Below are 17,237 nucleotides of genomic sequence, written 5' to 3'. Positions count from 1 at the left end.
CTGGAACTTAAAAATATTTAGACCAGTGATCACTTGTCATTGCCAAGTATGTTAATGATGTAGACTGTAACTGGGGGTGCACTCACTGTGCCTTACCATGGGCCTTATCACTCATGTTATATACCTTGTCAAATCATACATCTATTATCCCTTGATCGTATAATTATTTGAGTTTGCAGTTCCTGGTTTTGACTGTTTTGAATGGAACTCCCTAGTATATTCTGTGCTATTTATTACCATAGCATTTCAAGTGCAGGAACATTAAGGAGCCACTATTAACTTATATTCTGTAATTAGGACATTGGAATATTGATGCCCTTTCAGCAGAGATCACCAGAAACTCACCTGTGGTTGAACAGTTTGGGTTTCTTACTTGATGCAGTGAGTAAAAACCCATACTGTGGGAATCTAAGTGGTGTCTCAAGGTATTAAAAATAAAGACTTATTACAGGATTTGAGCTTTTCTTTGGTGATTTGGGGGAGGGTTTAGAATATGAGGTTTTACTCTGGACACAATGCTGTCAAGAAGTAGAGGTAGCTCTATAATTGGGAATTAGAATAAATTTACCTGTTAGGGAGGGCATATTACAGCAAGGCTAAAATTGTAATTGGTAAAGAAACAGCAGTCACTCAACAGTTGGGAGAAGGGGTTGTTTGATATTTTGTGTTTTGGACAATGTTCATATTTGTTCAGATGTAATTACATTTGATTGTGTTTGTTCAGACATGATGATGGTTGACCCTTGGAACGATGTAGGAGTTAGGAGCACCAACCCCGTACACTGTTGAAAATCTGTGTATAACTTTTGGTTCCCCTCAAACTTAACTATGCTACTAGTCTACTATTGACAAGAAGCCTTACCCCTAACATATATTATGTATGTATAATAAACATAACATACAACATATTTTGTATATGTCTTATATAATGTATTATTACAATAAAGTTAGTGAAAAAATGTTATTAAGAAAGTCATAAGAGAAAACACATTTACAGTACTGTAAGAAACATCCTTGTATAAGTGGACCTGTACCATTCAAACCCATGTTGTTTGAAGGTTAACTGTACAAATTTGCTGTTGTCTTGATCTTTCATGGTCATAGAGTGGCCTGGTCTGATGTTGATACTCTTTGAAATTAGTTTAACAAGAGAATACCAAGACCTCTCTTTGAATGCCAAGTAGATGGTTCATAGTAAGACACAGGACTAGCTCATAGTACCAGGCCAGCTCCTAGATGTCAGGAGGTATATGCTCTGTCCCAGCAGTAGAGAAAGAGTTCTTCTGTAACCAAGCAATAGTAAGATAAAGAGGACAGCCACATTTTGTAACATCTAATCTAGTGTTTTCCATTTACTAAGTTTGAGCAACAGAGTCAAATTCTTATAAAAAGGGTATATGACAAAGAAGGAGCAGTATTCAACTGGAAATGAAAAAGGAACAGATATTTGAAATTGTTAGAGAATTAAGAAGTAACTCATGATAAAATTCAGGTTCTGCATACTTTAAAGATAAAATGAGCCATCTTTGAAGACTGGCTAACATAAGCTTTGAGAGTAGGCCTCCTTGAGACAGTGACATGAGCAAGGACCTGAGAAGTTAGCCATGTAGGTATGTAAGGTAAGAAGTACCAGAAAGGGAACAGCCAGTGTAAAGTTTGTAAGGTGCAAGTGTCCATAATATGTATGGGAAACAGAAGGCCAGGGTAGCTAAAAGATAGTAAGCAAGATGGGAGAGCGAGAAGAGTAGTGGTCAGAGAGTGAGAGCTTTGTAGGTAATAGTATGTTCTTTGACATTTACTCCCAGTGATATGGCATCATTTGGAAAGCTTTGAGCAGATCAATCAGAGCATGATCTGATTTGTATTTTAAAGATTTATGCTGGTCATGTGTGGAAACATTGTGGGTACAAGGGTGAAAAGTAACCAGTTGGGATGTTATCTCTGATGATAGTGATAGAAGCAGTGAAATGTGGACAGACTCTAGATGTTTTGAAGGTTGAGTCGACAAGATTTTAAGATGGATTGCATGTGGAACCCAAGATAAGAGGTGAAGATGACCTCAGTGGTATTGATCTATGCAAGTGGAAGGATAGAGGTGCTGACAGTCGAAAAGGGGTCATCTGTGGGAGTTGGAGTTTTTAGTGGAAAAAACCAGGTCATTTTTGGACACGTTTTATTTGAATTAATATACCTAGTTATTCACAGGGGTCAGGAGTTCTCAGTCAAGAGGGAACTGTGCTAGCTCTTCATATATGGGAGTTGTCAGCACAGACATGGTATATACAGCTGGAGATTAGAAATAGTAGCCAAGGCCTTGTGTGTGAAAGACGAGACACCCAAAGAATGAGCCCTGGGGGGCAACCCAACATTAAGAGACCTAGAAAAAGAGAGGAAAGGTGCAAAAGATCCTGCGAAGGAAGACTCCTGAGGAAGGAAGTAAACTGGTGGGGTGAAAACTTTTTTTTTTTTTTGGCTCAGTTTTAGCTTCTCAAGAAAAGGGACCTTGTCATGGTATCTACAGTCTTTAGCATAGTGTCTTACACTGTGTGCGGTTGGTACATATTTGCTGAATAATACAAAGTATAGGTAATTTCAGTGTTGCCCATGTTTTGTTTGAGATACCTAAGCAGTATGTAAAAGGCATTTGAAAATTCTTTTTTGAAGTTAAGGAGAGGGCAGGGAACCAGAGATACAGATTTGGAACCTGTAGGGATTGAAGTCATAGTAAATACAATGCTAGCAATTTATACAAGTAGAAAAGTATTTCAAAAGTATTTCAAAAGTAATTGTTTATGGAAAAATTATTACTATGTATCTGAAAGCTGAAGATGATTTAGAATTACTAATTTCATAGATAAGGATTGGTTACTTTTTATAAACCTCAAGCTATGGAATAAAGTACTTTAAATTTTTAAAAATATAAAATATATGTTTATTTGTGGAAGATGATAGAAACATTACTTTTCCATGAAATATTAAAATTATAGAAATCTAATATAGAACTCTTGAAATTATTCTTTCTCCACATAAAAGTTTAGATCAGTAGAACATACCAAATTAATTGGTCTTTTTTCTCCTTAGTAGACTTGATCATGTACCAAAAATATTATAGCTCTTGGATAATATCTTTTATATAGACAATTTCATGACACTTCAAGGACTTAAAAAGGACAAAGAAATGAGACATTTAGCTAAGTTTTCAAATGAAGTGGGTGCTAATGAAAACTGTGGAATGCCCTTCCCCTGCCACTCCTCTAAATGTGGAATGTTTTATTTTAAAAATAAGTATTTGATAAGAATAATAAAAAAAAGTATCCCCCAAGTGGGATACTCTGCAGATATTCAAAGCTACTTCAGTATTTGAAAATGAATTCGTATAATTCACCACATCAATAGCCATATAATTAACTCAGTAATTGCATTCCTTGGTGTTTACAGAAGAGAAATGAAATGCATGTTTATGGAGTGAATTGTTTTAACAGATGTTCGTTGCACCTTTTTCATAATATTCCAAACCCTTTGTCTTTTTTGCCCTTTTCTTCCGTGTCTCCCATTTCTGGCCCCTGAGCACTGCATCTACCTTGGAAGCCCTGCTGCCACCCCCATATGATTTTTTTTTTGAAAATTTTATTTTTTATATTATTTTTTAAATTACATCCAAGTTAGTTAGCATATAGTCATTTTTTTTTTTAATGTTTGTTTATTTTTGAGAGCAAGAGCAAGAGCTAGCACTGCAAGTTGGGGAGGGGCAGAGAGAGAGGGAGACCGAGGATCTGAAGTGGACTCTGTGCTGACTTTAGCACTGAACCATGAGATCATGACCTGAGCCAAAGTCGGATGCTTAACCAACTGAGCCACCCAGGCACCCCCAAGTTTTTTAAAGTATAAAGTCATTTTAGCAAAGGGGTACTGTTTTAATCTATTAAAGTGCTTTTAATGTGTCCTCAACAGAATTACCACTTGAGACAAATTATTTGCCTCACATTATTTAAAGGACTGATAATTGAACTTCTAAAGAACATGATTCAGTAACCTTAAATATTTTGTTGTTGTTGTTGCTTGAGAGAGAGAGAGAGAGAGAGAGAGAGAGAGTGAGAGTGAGCTCAAGCCAGGAGGCGCAGAGGGAGAGGGACAGAAAGATTCTCAGTACAGAGCCCAGACTCGGGGCTCAATGTCAGGACTGTGAGATCAGGACCTGAGCCAAAATCAACCTGAGCCAAAATTCAGGAGTTGGACGCCCAACTCTCTGAACCACCCAGGTACTCCTTACATATTTTGTATGTAAATGAATGAGAGAAAAGAAGGAAGAAAATTAGTGTAAAAAAATAGGGATGTTATGGGTAGTAAGTCAAATTTAGCAAATGTTTGTTGTGCAAAAAGGTAAAATGTACTAAATAGTTATAAGTGTTTTGAATAGAAAATCTAAGCAACGTGAATAAAACCTCTTAGCAGTAACAGAAGAAACACAGATACTATTAATTCATTGTATACATACACTAAAATGTATAATTGAGGTGTTAAATTTCTAGGTAAAACGGATGCTTTGTAGATCAGTATTTCCAATTTGTGACTTCAAATAGGGTTAAGTTTTTATTTAGCCATTAAGAAAATTCTTGTCCAAAGTGGCGCCTGGGTGGCTCAGTCGGTTGAGCGCCGACTTCGGCTCAGGTCACGATCTCACGGTCCGTGAGTTCGAGCCACGCATCGGGCCCCTGTGCTGACAGCTCAGAGCCCGGAGCCTGTTTCAGATTCTGTGTCTCCCTCTCTCTGACCCTCCCCCATTCATGCTCTGTCTCTCTTTGTCTCAAAAATAAATAAACGTTAAAAAAAAAAAATTAAAAAAAAAAAGAAAGAAAATTCTTGTCCCCCATTACCTCCAAAAGCAACATCTCTCACATTCCTATTGCTACCATTTTATTAAAAAGTAACTTTTCACTCAAAAGAAAAAGAGTGAATAGTATAAAGCTACTAAATTTTAAAACTTAGATGAAATGAAAAATAAATTTCCAGCATCAACTCAAGAAGCAGAAAACTTGAAAAGACCAGTGAATACAGTATTAAATTGGGTAGTCAGAAAAACCACCAAGCCTACTTTTAAGAGCAAGTTTGACTAAACCTTCATGGAATTTGGATAATCACTTATTTATAAAAAACTATCATGTAGATTAGGGTAATGGGGGAAAGTAAACAACTCTATAAGGGTAAAATATACTTTGATAACAAAACTAGATAAAGACTGTTTGGGGCACCTGGGTGGCTCAGTTGGTTAAGTATCCAACTCTTGATCTTGGCTCAGGTCTTCATCTCGGGGTTATGAGTTCAAGCCCCACATTGGGCTCCATGCTGGGCATGAAGCCTACATATGTAACGTACATGCATACATAACAAAAGTATTTAAAAAAAATGGACCATTTAAATTGCAATGCTGGAAATCCTATGCTGGGATGACAGGAATCACTCTGCCATAGATCTCATCCTCCATCAGGCTAGCCCAAGTGATCCCAGCCGTGTTCTCACAGAGCAATAAGATGAGTCTGAGAGGTAGTGGAAATTATCCAGAACTTATTTAAACCTTGATTTCATCCACTCTGTTAAAGCTGTTCACTCTGTCAACTCTGTCTGTTCACTCTGTGTTCACTCTGTCAAAGCTGAACACATGGCTGAGCCCAGAATCAGGAATAGGGAAATTATACTTAATATTTTGATGGAAAAAGTTGAAACACCACATTGTAGAGAGTGAGATAGGGAGCAAATCCATCAGTGCAATCAATCTATCACACATATCTAGAAATTAACTTTACAGAAAATGGGCTGTACAATCTAAATGGAAGAAAAGCATAAAACTATGGAATAGATCAGTAGAAGGATCTAAAAGAAAAGATTGTCTAGAAACATAACCATGAGAGAATTTGGAATATGACAGAGGTGCCTCGAAATCAGTGGAATAAGGAAAACAACTATTTTGTAAGCATTAGAACAATGTTTTGTTTTGTTTTGAATGTTTGTTTATTTTTGAGAGAGTGAGTGGGGGATGGGGACTCAGCTCCTTGCTGACAGCAGTGAGCCCAATGCAGGGCTCCAAGTCAAGAACCACGAAATTGTGACACAAGCCAAAAGTCTGTTGCTCAAATGACTGAGCCACCCAGGTGCATCTGGAACAATGCTTTTATATGAGAAAAAGAACAAACAAAGGTATTCTTCATAGTATGTGCTAAAATAAATTGCAAAATGAATTAAGGCTAATAGTACAAGAAACAAGTTACGATTAACAGAAAATGTAGGAGAGTATTTTTATGACTTCGAGATAGAAAAGATAACTCGTTCAAGATATAAGAAGCATAGTAGTAAGGGAATGAAATTTCAATATGACAAAATAGGTAAATAAAAACACATGACAATGTGTGAGAAAAACTTGCTGTACTAATATTTCTAAAGAATGGTTACAGTCAATAATGAAAAGATAATCCAGTAGAAAAATGTGTAGTAGACAAGGTGTTCAAGAAGAAAGAACAAATGATCACTAAACACATGAAAAGGTATTGGGCATCATTAGAAAATACCTAGAAAGTATATTCAGTATCACTAGAAAATATCAAGAACATACCTACCTTTAATTTAAATTTAAATTTAAATTTATATTATTGCTGGTGAGGTTCAACCCCTTACATTGGCATTTAAAGATAATAGTGGATGTCAACAAGAATATGTATAAATAGGGGCACCTGGGTGGCTTATTTGGTTAAGCACCCAACTCTTTTGATTTTGGCTCGGGTCATCATCTTGCAGTTTGTGAGTTTGAGCCCCGCTTCAGGCTCCACGATGGTGACATGGAGCCTGCTTGGGTTCTTCTCTCTCTTCCTCTCTTTCTCTCTGCCCCTCCCCTCTTGTGCTTGCACAGGTATTCTCTCTCTCTCTCTCAAAAATAAGTTAATGAACTTTAAAACAAAAATAGAATATGTATAGATGCTGTGGTATGAAACTTGGCATTGCCACCCTGGAGAGGAGTTTGGAAGTATCCGGTGACATTGATAACTGCCATGTCCAATTCAAGTAGTAAAGAAAGAGAAAGCAAAGGTTCTCCCTTCAAAACCCAAGAGCTCACTTTATGTTAGCCAATTTGACAATATATTAACAAAAACAAAAAAAGAGCATGTATTTTTAGTGGTAGGCTGGTAAATGAACTTCTAAAGATAGATAAATACATGTTAGCCTGTTTGAAATTGTCTGTATATTCTCAGTTTTGTTGATTTTTTTTTTCATTCTTTTTTTTCTCCCGTGTTTCAGATTGGCTAATTTTTGTTGCCATGACTTCTGGCTCACTGAAATTTTCTCCTACAGTGTCTAGTCTTTTTTTCTTTTTTAAAATATGTTTATTTTTGAAAGAGCGTGAGAGGGAGGGTGGGAGATGGGGGACAGAAAAGAGAGAGAGAGAGAGAGAGAGAGAGAGAGAGAATCTGAAGCAGGCTCTGGGCTCCGAGTTATGAGCACAGAGCCTGACACGGGGCTCGAACCAACAAACCTCGAGATCGTGACCTGAGCTGAAGTCAGATGCTTAACTGCTTAATTGACTGAGCCAACCAGGCGCCCTGTGTAATCTTCTTTTAATCCTGTCCTGTGGATTTTTCATTTAGATAGTATATTTTTCATTTGTGAAGTTTCTGTTTATTTCTTAAATAATGTACCATTTTGGGGCACCTGCGTGGTTCGGTTGGTTAAGCGTCTGACTTTAGTTCAGGTCATGATCTCGCATTTCATGAGTTCAAGCCTCGCGTTGGGCTCCGTGCTGACAGCTTGGGGCCTGGAGCCAGCTTCTGATTCTGTGTCTCCCTCTCTCTCTCTCTGCCCCTCCACCACTCACTCTCTGTCTCTCTCTCTCAAAAATAAATAAAGATTAAAAATAAAAAATAGATAATGTTCCATTTTTCCCCCCTTAAGAATAGTAACTGTTTTGAAGTCCTTTTGTGTCTGAGTCTGTTTTTAGTAACTGAGCAGTTGTAATCTTTTATAGTGAAACATTTCAAGCATTCACAAAAGTAGAATAATAGAATAAGCCTGTATACCTATCAATTTCAGCATTATCAGTATCTTAAATACCTCCTACTCTACCTCCATCCATACCTCCTATTTTGCCATCTCTGATTGTTTGAAAGCAAATCGTGGATAACCTTTTTCATACATAAGTGTGTCAAGATGAAATCACTCTATTGCCATACTTAAACCCAGCTAACAGTAATTCCTTAATATCATAAGATATCCATCATTGCTTATATTTGCTGATTTGGAGATTTACATGAACTCTATAAATTTCAGCAAGAGTAAAAGTTCCTAAAACTGAAATTGAGAAAATGAATTATTTTGACTGTTAGAGAAATTGAATTTGTAATAAAAACAATGGTACTAAAACCTTCCCGTAGGAATCATTGAGCCCAGATTTCTTTAATTGAAATTTTTATTGAGATAATTGTAAATGCATGTACAGTTCTAAGAATTATAGAGTAATCCTATGTACTTGTTACCTAGTTTCCCCAATGGTAACTTTTTGTAATATTCTAGAACAAGATAGATACTGACATTGATACAGTCTCCCAGTTGTACTCTTGGGTCTCTTACCTGAGTAGCTCTCAAGTAGCTCTTCCTTTTGTCTTTTTTGACTTTGATAGTTTTAAAGTTAGTTGCCAGTTCCACAGTGGAATTTCCCTAAATTTGGATTTGTTTGATGTTTGCTTATGATTAACTTCATGTTACATATTTTTGGCAAGAATATGAGAGTAATGATATTGCATCTTCTCAGTGCATCTTAGATTAGGTGCCACATGATGATGTTGGTAACTAGTGATGCTAACTTTGAAGCAGTTTAGGACGGTGCCTGTGAGATTTCTTCACTATAATTGCTCTATTCCTTTTATGATTAGTAAGTATCTTTTTTGGAGAAACTTTGAGACTATATTAATATCCAAATTTCATCAATATTTCACCCACTAATATTATATGAATTTTGACTGGACAGTTATTACTGTACTATTTGCCAGTTGGTGATTTTGTGCCATTCATATTTTATCACCTGAAATCCTGTGTTTGGCACTGTGGTAAACTTGCTTACTTAGAATGATATAGTGATGAGGATGTGTGGGTGGCTCAGTTGGTTAAGCATCTGACTTTGGCTCGGGTCACGATCTCACAGTTCATGGGTTCAAGCCCTGTGTCAGTCTCTGTTGCCAGCTCAGAGCCTGCAGCTTGCTTCGGATTCTGTGCCTCCTTTTCTCTGTGTTCCTACCCTGCTCACACTCTGTCTCTCTCTCCAAAACAAATAAACATTAAAAAAATTTTTTAAAAAAGAATGATACAGTGATGAAGTTGAAAGAAGTTTAAATGATCTTTTAGTGTCAACCATGTGGAATAATCATACTGTGTCATTACAGGAATGAATCTTACAAGCAGAGTTTTTGGAATATTTGAAAAAGATTTCACATTCTTTTAGTTTGGATTACAACATTGCTACTTAAAGTTTGTGGGTTATTGTTCACAAATTATTGTTAATATATTTTTGCAGAGGTAGTTTGTGAAAATAAGTGTAAGTGCTTAGAAAGCTTACTGTAATTTGGTTTGTCACAACATTTGTATGGTATTTTACAGAAATTTTGCTCAGCAGCTGCCTTCTGGCATATCTGCTGTCATATCAAACATAGATTTTTTTTTTTTAACCTCTTCTGTCTTCAGCTTTGTTTTCACTTTTGTCCTTAAATATATACATATGTTGGGGGCCACCTTAATTTGGAGCCTAGCATTAAAAAAAGTAATGCATCTTTGTACAGCAGAAAAGTAGGTAGATTGCTAAGTGTTCTGCATTTTGTATCCTTTACATCATCAAATAGAGAAGGTATTAACTAATTTTCAGAAGAACTCAAGGAAGAAAAGGCAGGTAAAATTAGTAATTGACAGTTATAAAGAGACACATGAAAAAAGATGAAGAGAAAAGAGAAATCGTTGTAGAGGTAGTTCTGTTAGATTGATGTTGGTGTCAATTTATCTAGATCCTACTTAGTTGGTAAATTTTGAATCTGCAAGGTATATGGTAATTTTATGTTATTTATCTTTTATAAAAGATCCTTTTAATTTGATTATTATCTGTTCATTTTCTAGGAATACAGGAATTTCCAGAAAATATAAAAAATTGTAAAGTTTTGACAGTTGTGGAGGCCAGTGTAAACCCTATTTCCAAGTAAGTTCTCAGTTGAGTTTTAAGTTACTTTTGTGAATAAAACATCTATGGATAGTAGTAGAAAATTGCTTTCTATATTTTTTTTTTTTTTTAATTTTTTTTTTCCAACGTTTTTTATTTATTTTTTTGGGACAGAGAGAGACAGAGCATGAACGGGGGAGGGGCAGAGAGAGAGGGAGACACAGAATCGGAAACAGGCTCCAGGCTCCGAGCCATCAGCCCAGAGCCTGACGCGGGGCTCGAACTCACGGACCGTGAGATCGTGACCTGGCTGAAGTTGGACGCTTAACCGACTGCGCCACCCAGGCGCCCCTGCTTTCTATATTTTAATGATTAGTTGATATCAGCCTTAAATCTGTACAAAATTTTAATGTTAGATTAAAAAGAAACCTCTTAAGTATTTTTTCTAAACCCATATTTTACAAAAGTAAATTAGACATCCAAACAGATAACGCAGGTGTTTTGTTCCAGGTCTTGCAGATAGTTTGTATCAGAAACGAGGCTAGAATCCAGGTCTCCTTGTTCAGTGATATTTGCACAATGTAAGAATATCTTCACTTGCAAATCAGCTGTGCAGCACATTAAAACTTTCGAAAATAATAAAAGACAGTTGAAAGATCAAGAAGGTAAAAACAACAGCAACAAAACCATGTGATTGGTTGCACCGTATACCAGAGGTCATAAATATTCTTTTATGATGGTAGTGGCTATAAATAGAACGCTTTCCTGACACCAAAACTGTTAAATTTTGCAAAAATGGAATGGTGAAACAAAAGATGAATAGAGCATAGCTTAATATAGCTAAGTCAAACACTAAAACCAACTTTCATGTATTACAGTACTGTATTTAATGAGTTTTTCTGAACAGTGATGCTTCATTTGCTGTGGTAGATGAAAGAGTGTGATGTAGGAGAGAAACAAGATCAGTCAAAGACTCTGGGATGTCTCACTGCAAGAGAATTTTGTACTTGTTAAAATCCAGGAAAAACATGTACAGATGATGTTTCATCTTTAGCTGAAAATATTCCTCTAGCATCCAGTTATAGATCTGTAGTTTGTTTTGCAAACCAGAGGAAATAAAGGTAAAGTTAATACGTGCATAGATTCTCAGATGGCCTTAGGATTTTATTTAGCTTTTTAAAATTATTTCTTTTCATTTGCTTATTATAAAATTAGGCACTCTTTTTGTGATTGTTTAAGGGCCTGATGTTGAAATTGAAAATAATCTCAACTAGTGGTTCTCAAATGGGAATGATTTTGCCCCTAAGGATCATTTAGCAAATTCTGGAGACAATTTTGGTTTCTACAACATGTGGGGGGTAGGTGGTGCTCCTGGCTTCTAATGGCTGAAGGCCAGGGTTGCTGCTAAACATAACTACAGTGCAGAAGACAGCCTCCCCACTACAAAGAATTATCCAGCCCCAGAAGTCAAAACTGTCAAGGTTTGGAATTCCTTATCTAATCCTTTGAACTGATGTTAGATAAGGCAGATTTCAGTAGTGTCTGCTGATGTCATAGTTATGTACTAAATACATTTCTCTGTATTTTGGCTCATTCAGACTTGATCTTTGAATGCACATTTTATCTTCTTGAGACAAATACTGTTTCATTTCCTTTTTACAAAGAGATGAAATTATAAACATTGAAAGAGACAAATTATTACAAAAGGGAAATGTTTGAGGATCCCTCATAAAAGTAAAAAGGTGCCTATTATCTGTTAAGAGCATGTGCTGGGTAGACACATTCTTAGATTCAGTAAGAGACTGAAATTCTGTGTATTAATTTAACTTAAATTCTGATATATTTTATATAGGCTTCCTGATGGATTTTCTCAGCTGTTAAACCTAACCCAGCTATATCTAAATGATGCTTTCCTTGAGTTCTTGCCAGCTAATTTCGGCAGGTAAATTACAGTTTCTTCTGAAACCTTTTCTTGTTAACTCTTCCAAAGTTTACAAAACAAGTTGCTTCAGTTATACTATTAATTACACTTTCATAGGCTCTTCTTTTGTAATTATTTTCAAGCATTGTGGTTTTTATAGTTTTTTCAGAACTTGTTATTTTGTCTTTGAATTTATTTTCCCAAGTAAATTATAAGCAGTGAATATTGAGAAGAAAAGGCAATGTAAGACTTGAATTGGTATTTATTTAAAATATGCAAAAATGGTTTAAATGTGGGTAATTTCTGTATATTTGAGATACAGAATGCTTTATTCTTAGCATTTATCACATCTGAAAATGATCTGATTATTGATTTATATGTTTTCTCCATTGGACTCAGAGTTCTGGAGAAAAGAAAGTGTGTTTCCGGGGTCTACCCCATTACACACCTCTACCAATATCTGAACATGCATTTCTTCTTGTCATTATAGTCTCTGAGTAATTTTTCTTAATGAAAAGACAAATCAGTGAGTGAATGAATAATAGGTATCAAATTATTACTGTTTTTATTTTTATTTTTTTTAATGTCTATTTATTTATTGAAAGAGTGAAAGAGAGAACATGTGAGCATGGGAAGGCAGAGAGAGGAGGGAAGAGAATCCCAAGCAGGCTGTCGTGGTGTCAGCTCAGAGCCTGATGCAGGACTCAATTTCACGAACCATGAGATCATGACCTGAGTCAAAATCCAGAGTCGGATGCTTCACCAGCCGAGCCACCCAAGAGCCCCAGAATTATTACTGTTTTTAAACCAATTACTAGAGAAAGTGCTGTTCAGTGGCACGTTAATTTTATCTTTTAGTCTATAAATAAAGATAGTACGGTATGATCTCACTTATGTGTGGAATCTTAAAAAAAAAACCAAAACAAAAGTTGAGCTTCTTAGATGCAGAGAGAACAGATTGGTGGTTGCCACTGGGTGAGAGTGGGCAAAATTGGTAAAGGTGGTCAAAAAGTACCAGTTATAAAATAAATAAATTACGAGTATATATGTACAGCATGGTGGCTATAGTTAACAATACTGAATTGCATATTTGGAAGTTGCTAAGAGAATAGATCTCAGAAGTTCTCATCATAAGAAAAAAAATTTTGTAACTATGGTGATCGATGTTAACTATACTTACTGTGGTGATCATTTCATGCTATATACAAATATCACATCATTATGTTGTATACCTGAAACTAATAATGTCATATGTCAACTATATTTCAATTAAGAAAAAATCAATTCTGGGCATTGTGGTCCAGTGACTGTTTTGTAGGAGCTATGTTATCATGCTACATATATTTATATACAAACACCTATATGCATGTATGTATATATGTAATATGCGTATACATTATATATGTAAATATATAAAAATTAGTGTGCTTGATTCCTTTTCTGTGTCTGGCTTTTGGACCACTTTTTAAAAAAATATTTTTGACACATAGTATAAGTTTAAGGTATACAAATGTGTTAAGGTATACAAAGGCATGCAGTGTATACAGAGGTATACAATGTTTTAAGGTATACAAATATAAACAAATATGTTGATTTGATACATTTATGTTTTGTAATATGATTAACATTGTGGTATTAGCTAGCACCTCTGGACTGCCTAATCTGCTCATTTTCCCTCTAATTTTATTGGAATGTGCATCACTGAACAGCCAGAGGATTTCTCCTTTTTTATATCACCTTACATTCTTTTATTCTTTTTTCTCTCAGAGCCAGACTCTGGAGATGAATTATTGTTCTCTAATCTACTACCGGCTAATAATTTGGGAAGGCATTTTCACAGAAAATGCTGTAGGATTTATATTTAAGTACATTATGTGCTTTAAGTATGTAGAAGTGTTTAAGTCTCCCCCTCCCCCACTAATTCTGAGGAGCAGAAATTGTCTTTTCTTACTTTATAATTACACAATAAATATTGGTTGCTTTGAAACTGTAGGGCATGACATTACATCATAATTAAATTCATTGTCTTTGTCATAGATTGTTGATTTGTTGTTTTGTTTTGCAGATTAACTAAACTCCAGATACTAGAACTTAGAGAAAACCAGTTGAAAATGTTGCCAAAGTAAGTAATGGTGTTATCCTTTCTAAAATAAGAATTTTTTAAGTAATTCTTAAAGGTTTTATTTTTGAAGATTTTTAAGTAATCTCTACACCCGATGAGAGGCTTGAATTTACAACCCCCTAGAGCAGAAGTCACATGCCCTACTAACTGAGCCAGCCAGGCACCCCAAAATTTTGAATTCTTAAATCCTTAGAGAAATGTTAACTTTGTAATACCTAAAATATGAGTGAAAATTATTTTAAAAGGCTGACATTTGCGGTCATATTTTAATTAGTAGTGTTGAATATAAAACTTTTGCAGCTGTTGGTATTTTGTAGTGATTTCATAGCTTTCTGGAACTCTGTCTTGTGTTACAAATATGAAAATAATATGTATATAAAGCCCACCTGAGTCCCCAATATAGGTCCCAGTTCATATACTAGAGCTCTCATATATAGGACTCATTAGTGAGATCGATAGGGTCTTCATGTGAAGTCGAGTAACTATAATTTCTAAGAATTTGTCTGGTTTTGTAGTCTGTTGTAAATTAGAAGTGGGATGGAGGGCCCCCTACTGGTAAGCTAACATCAGAAGAGATGGCCATCCAAGAGCAAATAAGATAAAAAACTAAAACAGATCTACAGACTCAAGATGCCCTGTAGTCTATGTTCATTTAGGAGTACCTTAAAACTCACGGAATTCATTGCTACATTCTTAAAGTGTAAGCATTGGCAAAATACAGTCTTGTTAAATCTGGCCCACTGTTTATTTTTGTCAGTAAAGTTTCACTGGAAACATTCATTTATGAACCGCTTATGACTTCTTTTGCTCTCTAATGTTAGAGTTAGGTATCTGTGACAGAGACTGTATACAAAGTATAAATTATTTACTTTCTGATCCTTTATAGAAAATGTTGCCGACTTCTATTGTGATTGAACTGTCAAGAGTTAATTGTTACCTCTTCTTTGGCATCTTATTTATATGTTATGAAATTTACCACATAATTCTTTTTTTATATATACATTTTACTCCCATTTTACCTGACCAACTAATATGCACATGCACATGTACTTGTAACCTTCCCCCCATGAATGTACGTCTTTGAGGACACAGAGCATATCTCGTTTTGATTCCCAGAAGACATTATGTATTAACTGAGTCATTGTTCAGCGCACGAATGATTGGAGCTTGTAGTGATGGTTGTGAGTATAAATTAAAATGGAAATTAACCATATTAAATTCAAAAAGGTTTAAGTATTTTACAGATGGGATACTGGCATTGATGACTCATTAGTTCAAAACCTGACTGCTAAGAGATTCAAATATGATGTAAATTGGGGCACCTGCATGGCTTAGTCAATTAAGCATCTGACTTTTGATCTCAGGATGTGAGTTCAAGCCCCATGTTGGGCTCTCTGCTGGGCGTGAAGCCTACTTAAAAAAAAAAAAGATGTAGGGGCTTCTGAGTGGCTCAGTTGGTTAAGCGTCTGACTTCAGCTAAGGTCATCATCTCACGGCTTGTGAGTCCTGCTTTGGGCTCTCAGCTGTCAGCAGGGGAGGCCCACTTGGGATCCTCTGTCCGTCTCTCTCTCTGCCCCTCCTCCGTCCTTTTTCTGTCTCTCAAAAATAAATAAAACTTGAAAACAAAGATGTAAATTGTTTACTCAACTAGCTAAGCTTACAATTAATATGGTTTATCTGATATCATACTTTTAACTCATTATTTTATCGCCCTATTTAACTTGAAATTGGGCTCTGTCTAATGTATTTTAAAATATAATTCTTACCTACTTTCTTCTTAAGACTCATGATTAACACTTTTGAGACCTCACAAACTATAAAAAGACTGTAGTTTTTGCATGTTACAAAAGTAGTATGCATTCACGTTTATGTGAATGAACCTTCTTATAATCAAAGATCAGTACATGGAAAAGCTGTTTTAGATATGTAGCTAAGTGAAATTTAATATCCTCTTCATACTGGAGGGCATGGGACCAAGCACACAAAAGATGGGCATTTTTCCTCTGTGACATGAGAAGAAATGGTAAAAGGGAGTCAAATACAAAGGAATTTTTAGAAGTACACAGGAAGAAATTTGAGGGGTATTGTTTTTAGTTTATCCTTGAAGAAAGAAGCTGGATCTTAAATGAAAAGACTTGAAGGTGAAAACATAAAATTTTGTCTTAGATAGACTTTTGAGGTGTCTAAGTAGGATCAAAGTTGCCAATAATGCAAGTTGAGATGGAAACAAGTTTTACACTCTGTTTCCTTGTTTTGTTTTTATTTGTTTTGAGAAAGAAAGAGAATCTTAAACAGGCTCCACCTCCAAGTGCAGACCCAGACATGGGGCTTGATCTCACATATGGTGAGATCGAGACCTGAGCTGAAATCAAGAAGAGTCGGATCAGACGCTTAATCGACTAAGCCACCCCGACACCCCTATATTTCCTTCTTAATTATATGCATGTGTTGTTCCCGTTTTTGTAAATCACTTTTAAAACCTCAATTTCTAAAGCTATCATTCGTAATTGAGTTTTTCCAGTGCGCTACTTTTCTTTTTTGTACTCTTGTATTACTTACCCTGTTGATGTAGTGTTTAACTCCTGTGTGTGGATTTGCTGTGTTCTTTTGTCATTTTAAGAATATTGAATTAAGAAAAATAAGATTGTTTTGTTTCAGTCTTCACCTCCTTCCTCAAAGACCTCTCTACTTTTCTCAAATGTTTACCTAGTATGATATTATGGACCTAAGAGTTTAATATCATAGCATCTAATCTTTCTTCAGAAGGATCCTGGATACACGTTTTGCTTTGTTACAAAGCAAACTAGAACTGACTTAGAGATTTTCTGGGCAAAGATCTGAGTAAGGGAAGTAGAATTATAGTATTTATAGTACCCGAGACTAGACCCTTAATAAATCTATGTTAAATAAAGCAGCTTTGAGAAAATCTGGTGTGAAATAATTTAAATTAAAGGAATGTTGATAGAATGGCACATTTAAAATGGAAGGGTTGGGGAAAATTTGCGTCCTCTAAT

At 35.6% G+C, this 17,237-nt stretch overlaps 1 protein-coding gene across 11 annotated transcripts in view; it reads left to right on the top strand.

The window, feature by feature from the left end:
- ERBIN (erbb2 interacting protein) overlaps positions 1-17,237 on the top strand; it is a 128,196-nt gene that overhangs the window by 55,429 nt on the left and 55,530 nt on the right. For all 11 annotated transcript variants that reach the window (XM_058730911.1, XM_058730936.1, XM_058730905.1 and 8 more), the window contains exons 5-7: positions 10,141-10,219; positions 12,033-12,122; positions 14,167-14,223. In XM_058730911.1, the coding sequence (XP_058586894.1) occupies positions 10,141-10,219; positions 12,033-12,122; positions 14,167-14,223 (226 nt within the window). The remainder of the gene's footprint in view (positions 1-10,140; positions 10,220-12,032; positions 12,123-14,166; positions 14,224-17,237) is intronic.

The sequence above is a fragment of the Neofelis nebulosa genome, chromosome 1 (assembly GCF_028018385.1).
Source record: "Neofelis nebulosa isolate mNeoNeb1 chromosome 1, mNeoNeb1.pri, whole genome shotgun sequence".
Lineage (NCBI taxonomy): Eukaryota > Metazoa > Chordata > Mammalia > Carnivora > Felidae > Neofelis > Neofelis nebulosa.
The sequence above is the reverse complement of the archived record's forward strand: the minus strand, read 5'-3'. Positions and strand labels throughout refer to the sequence as shown.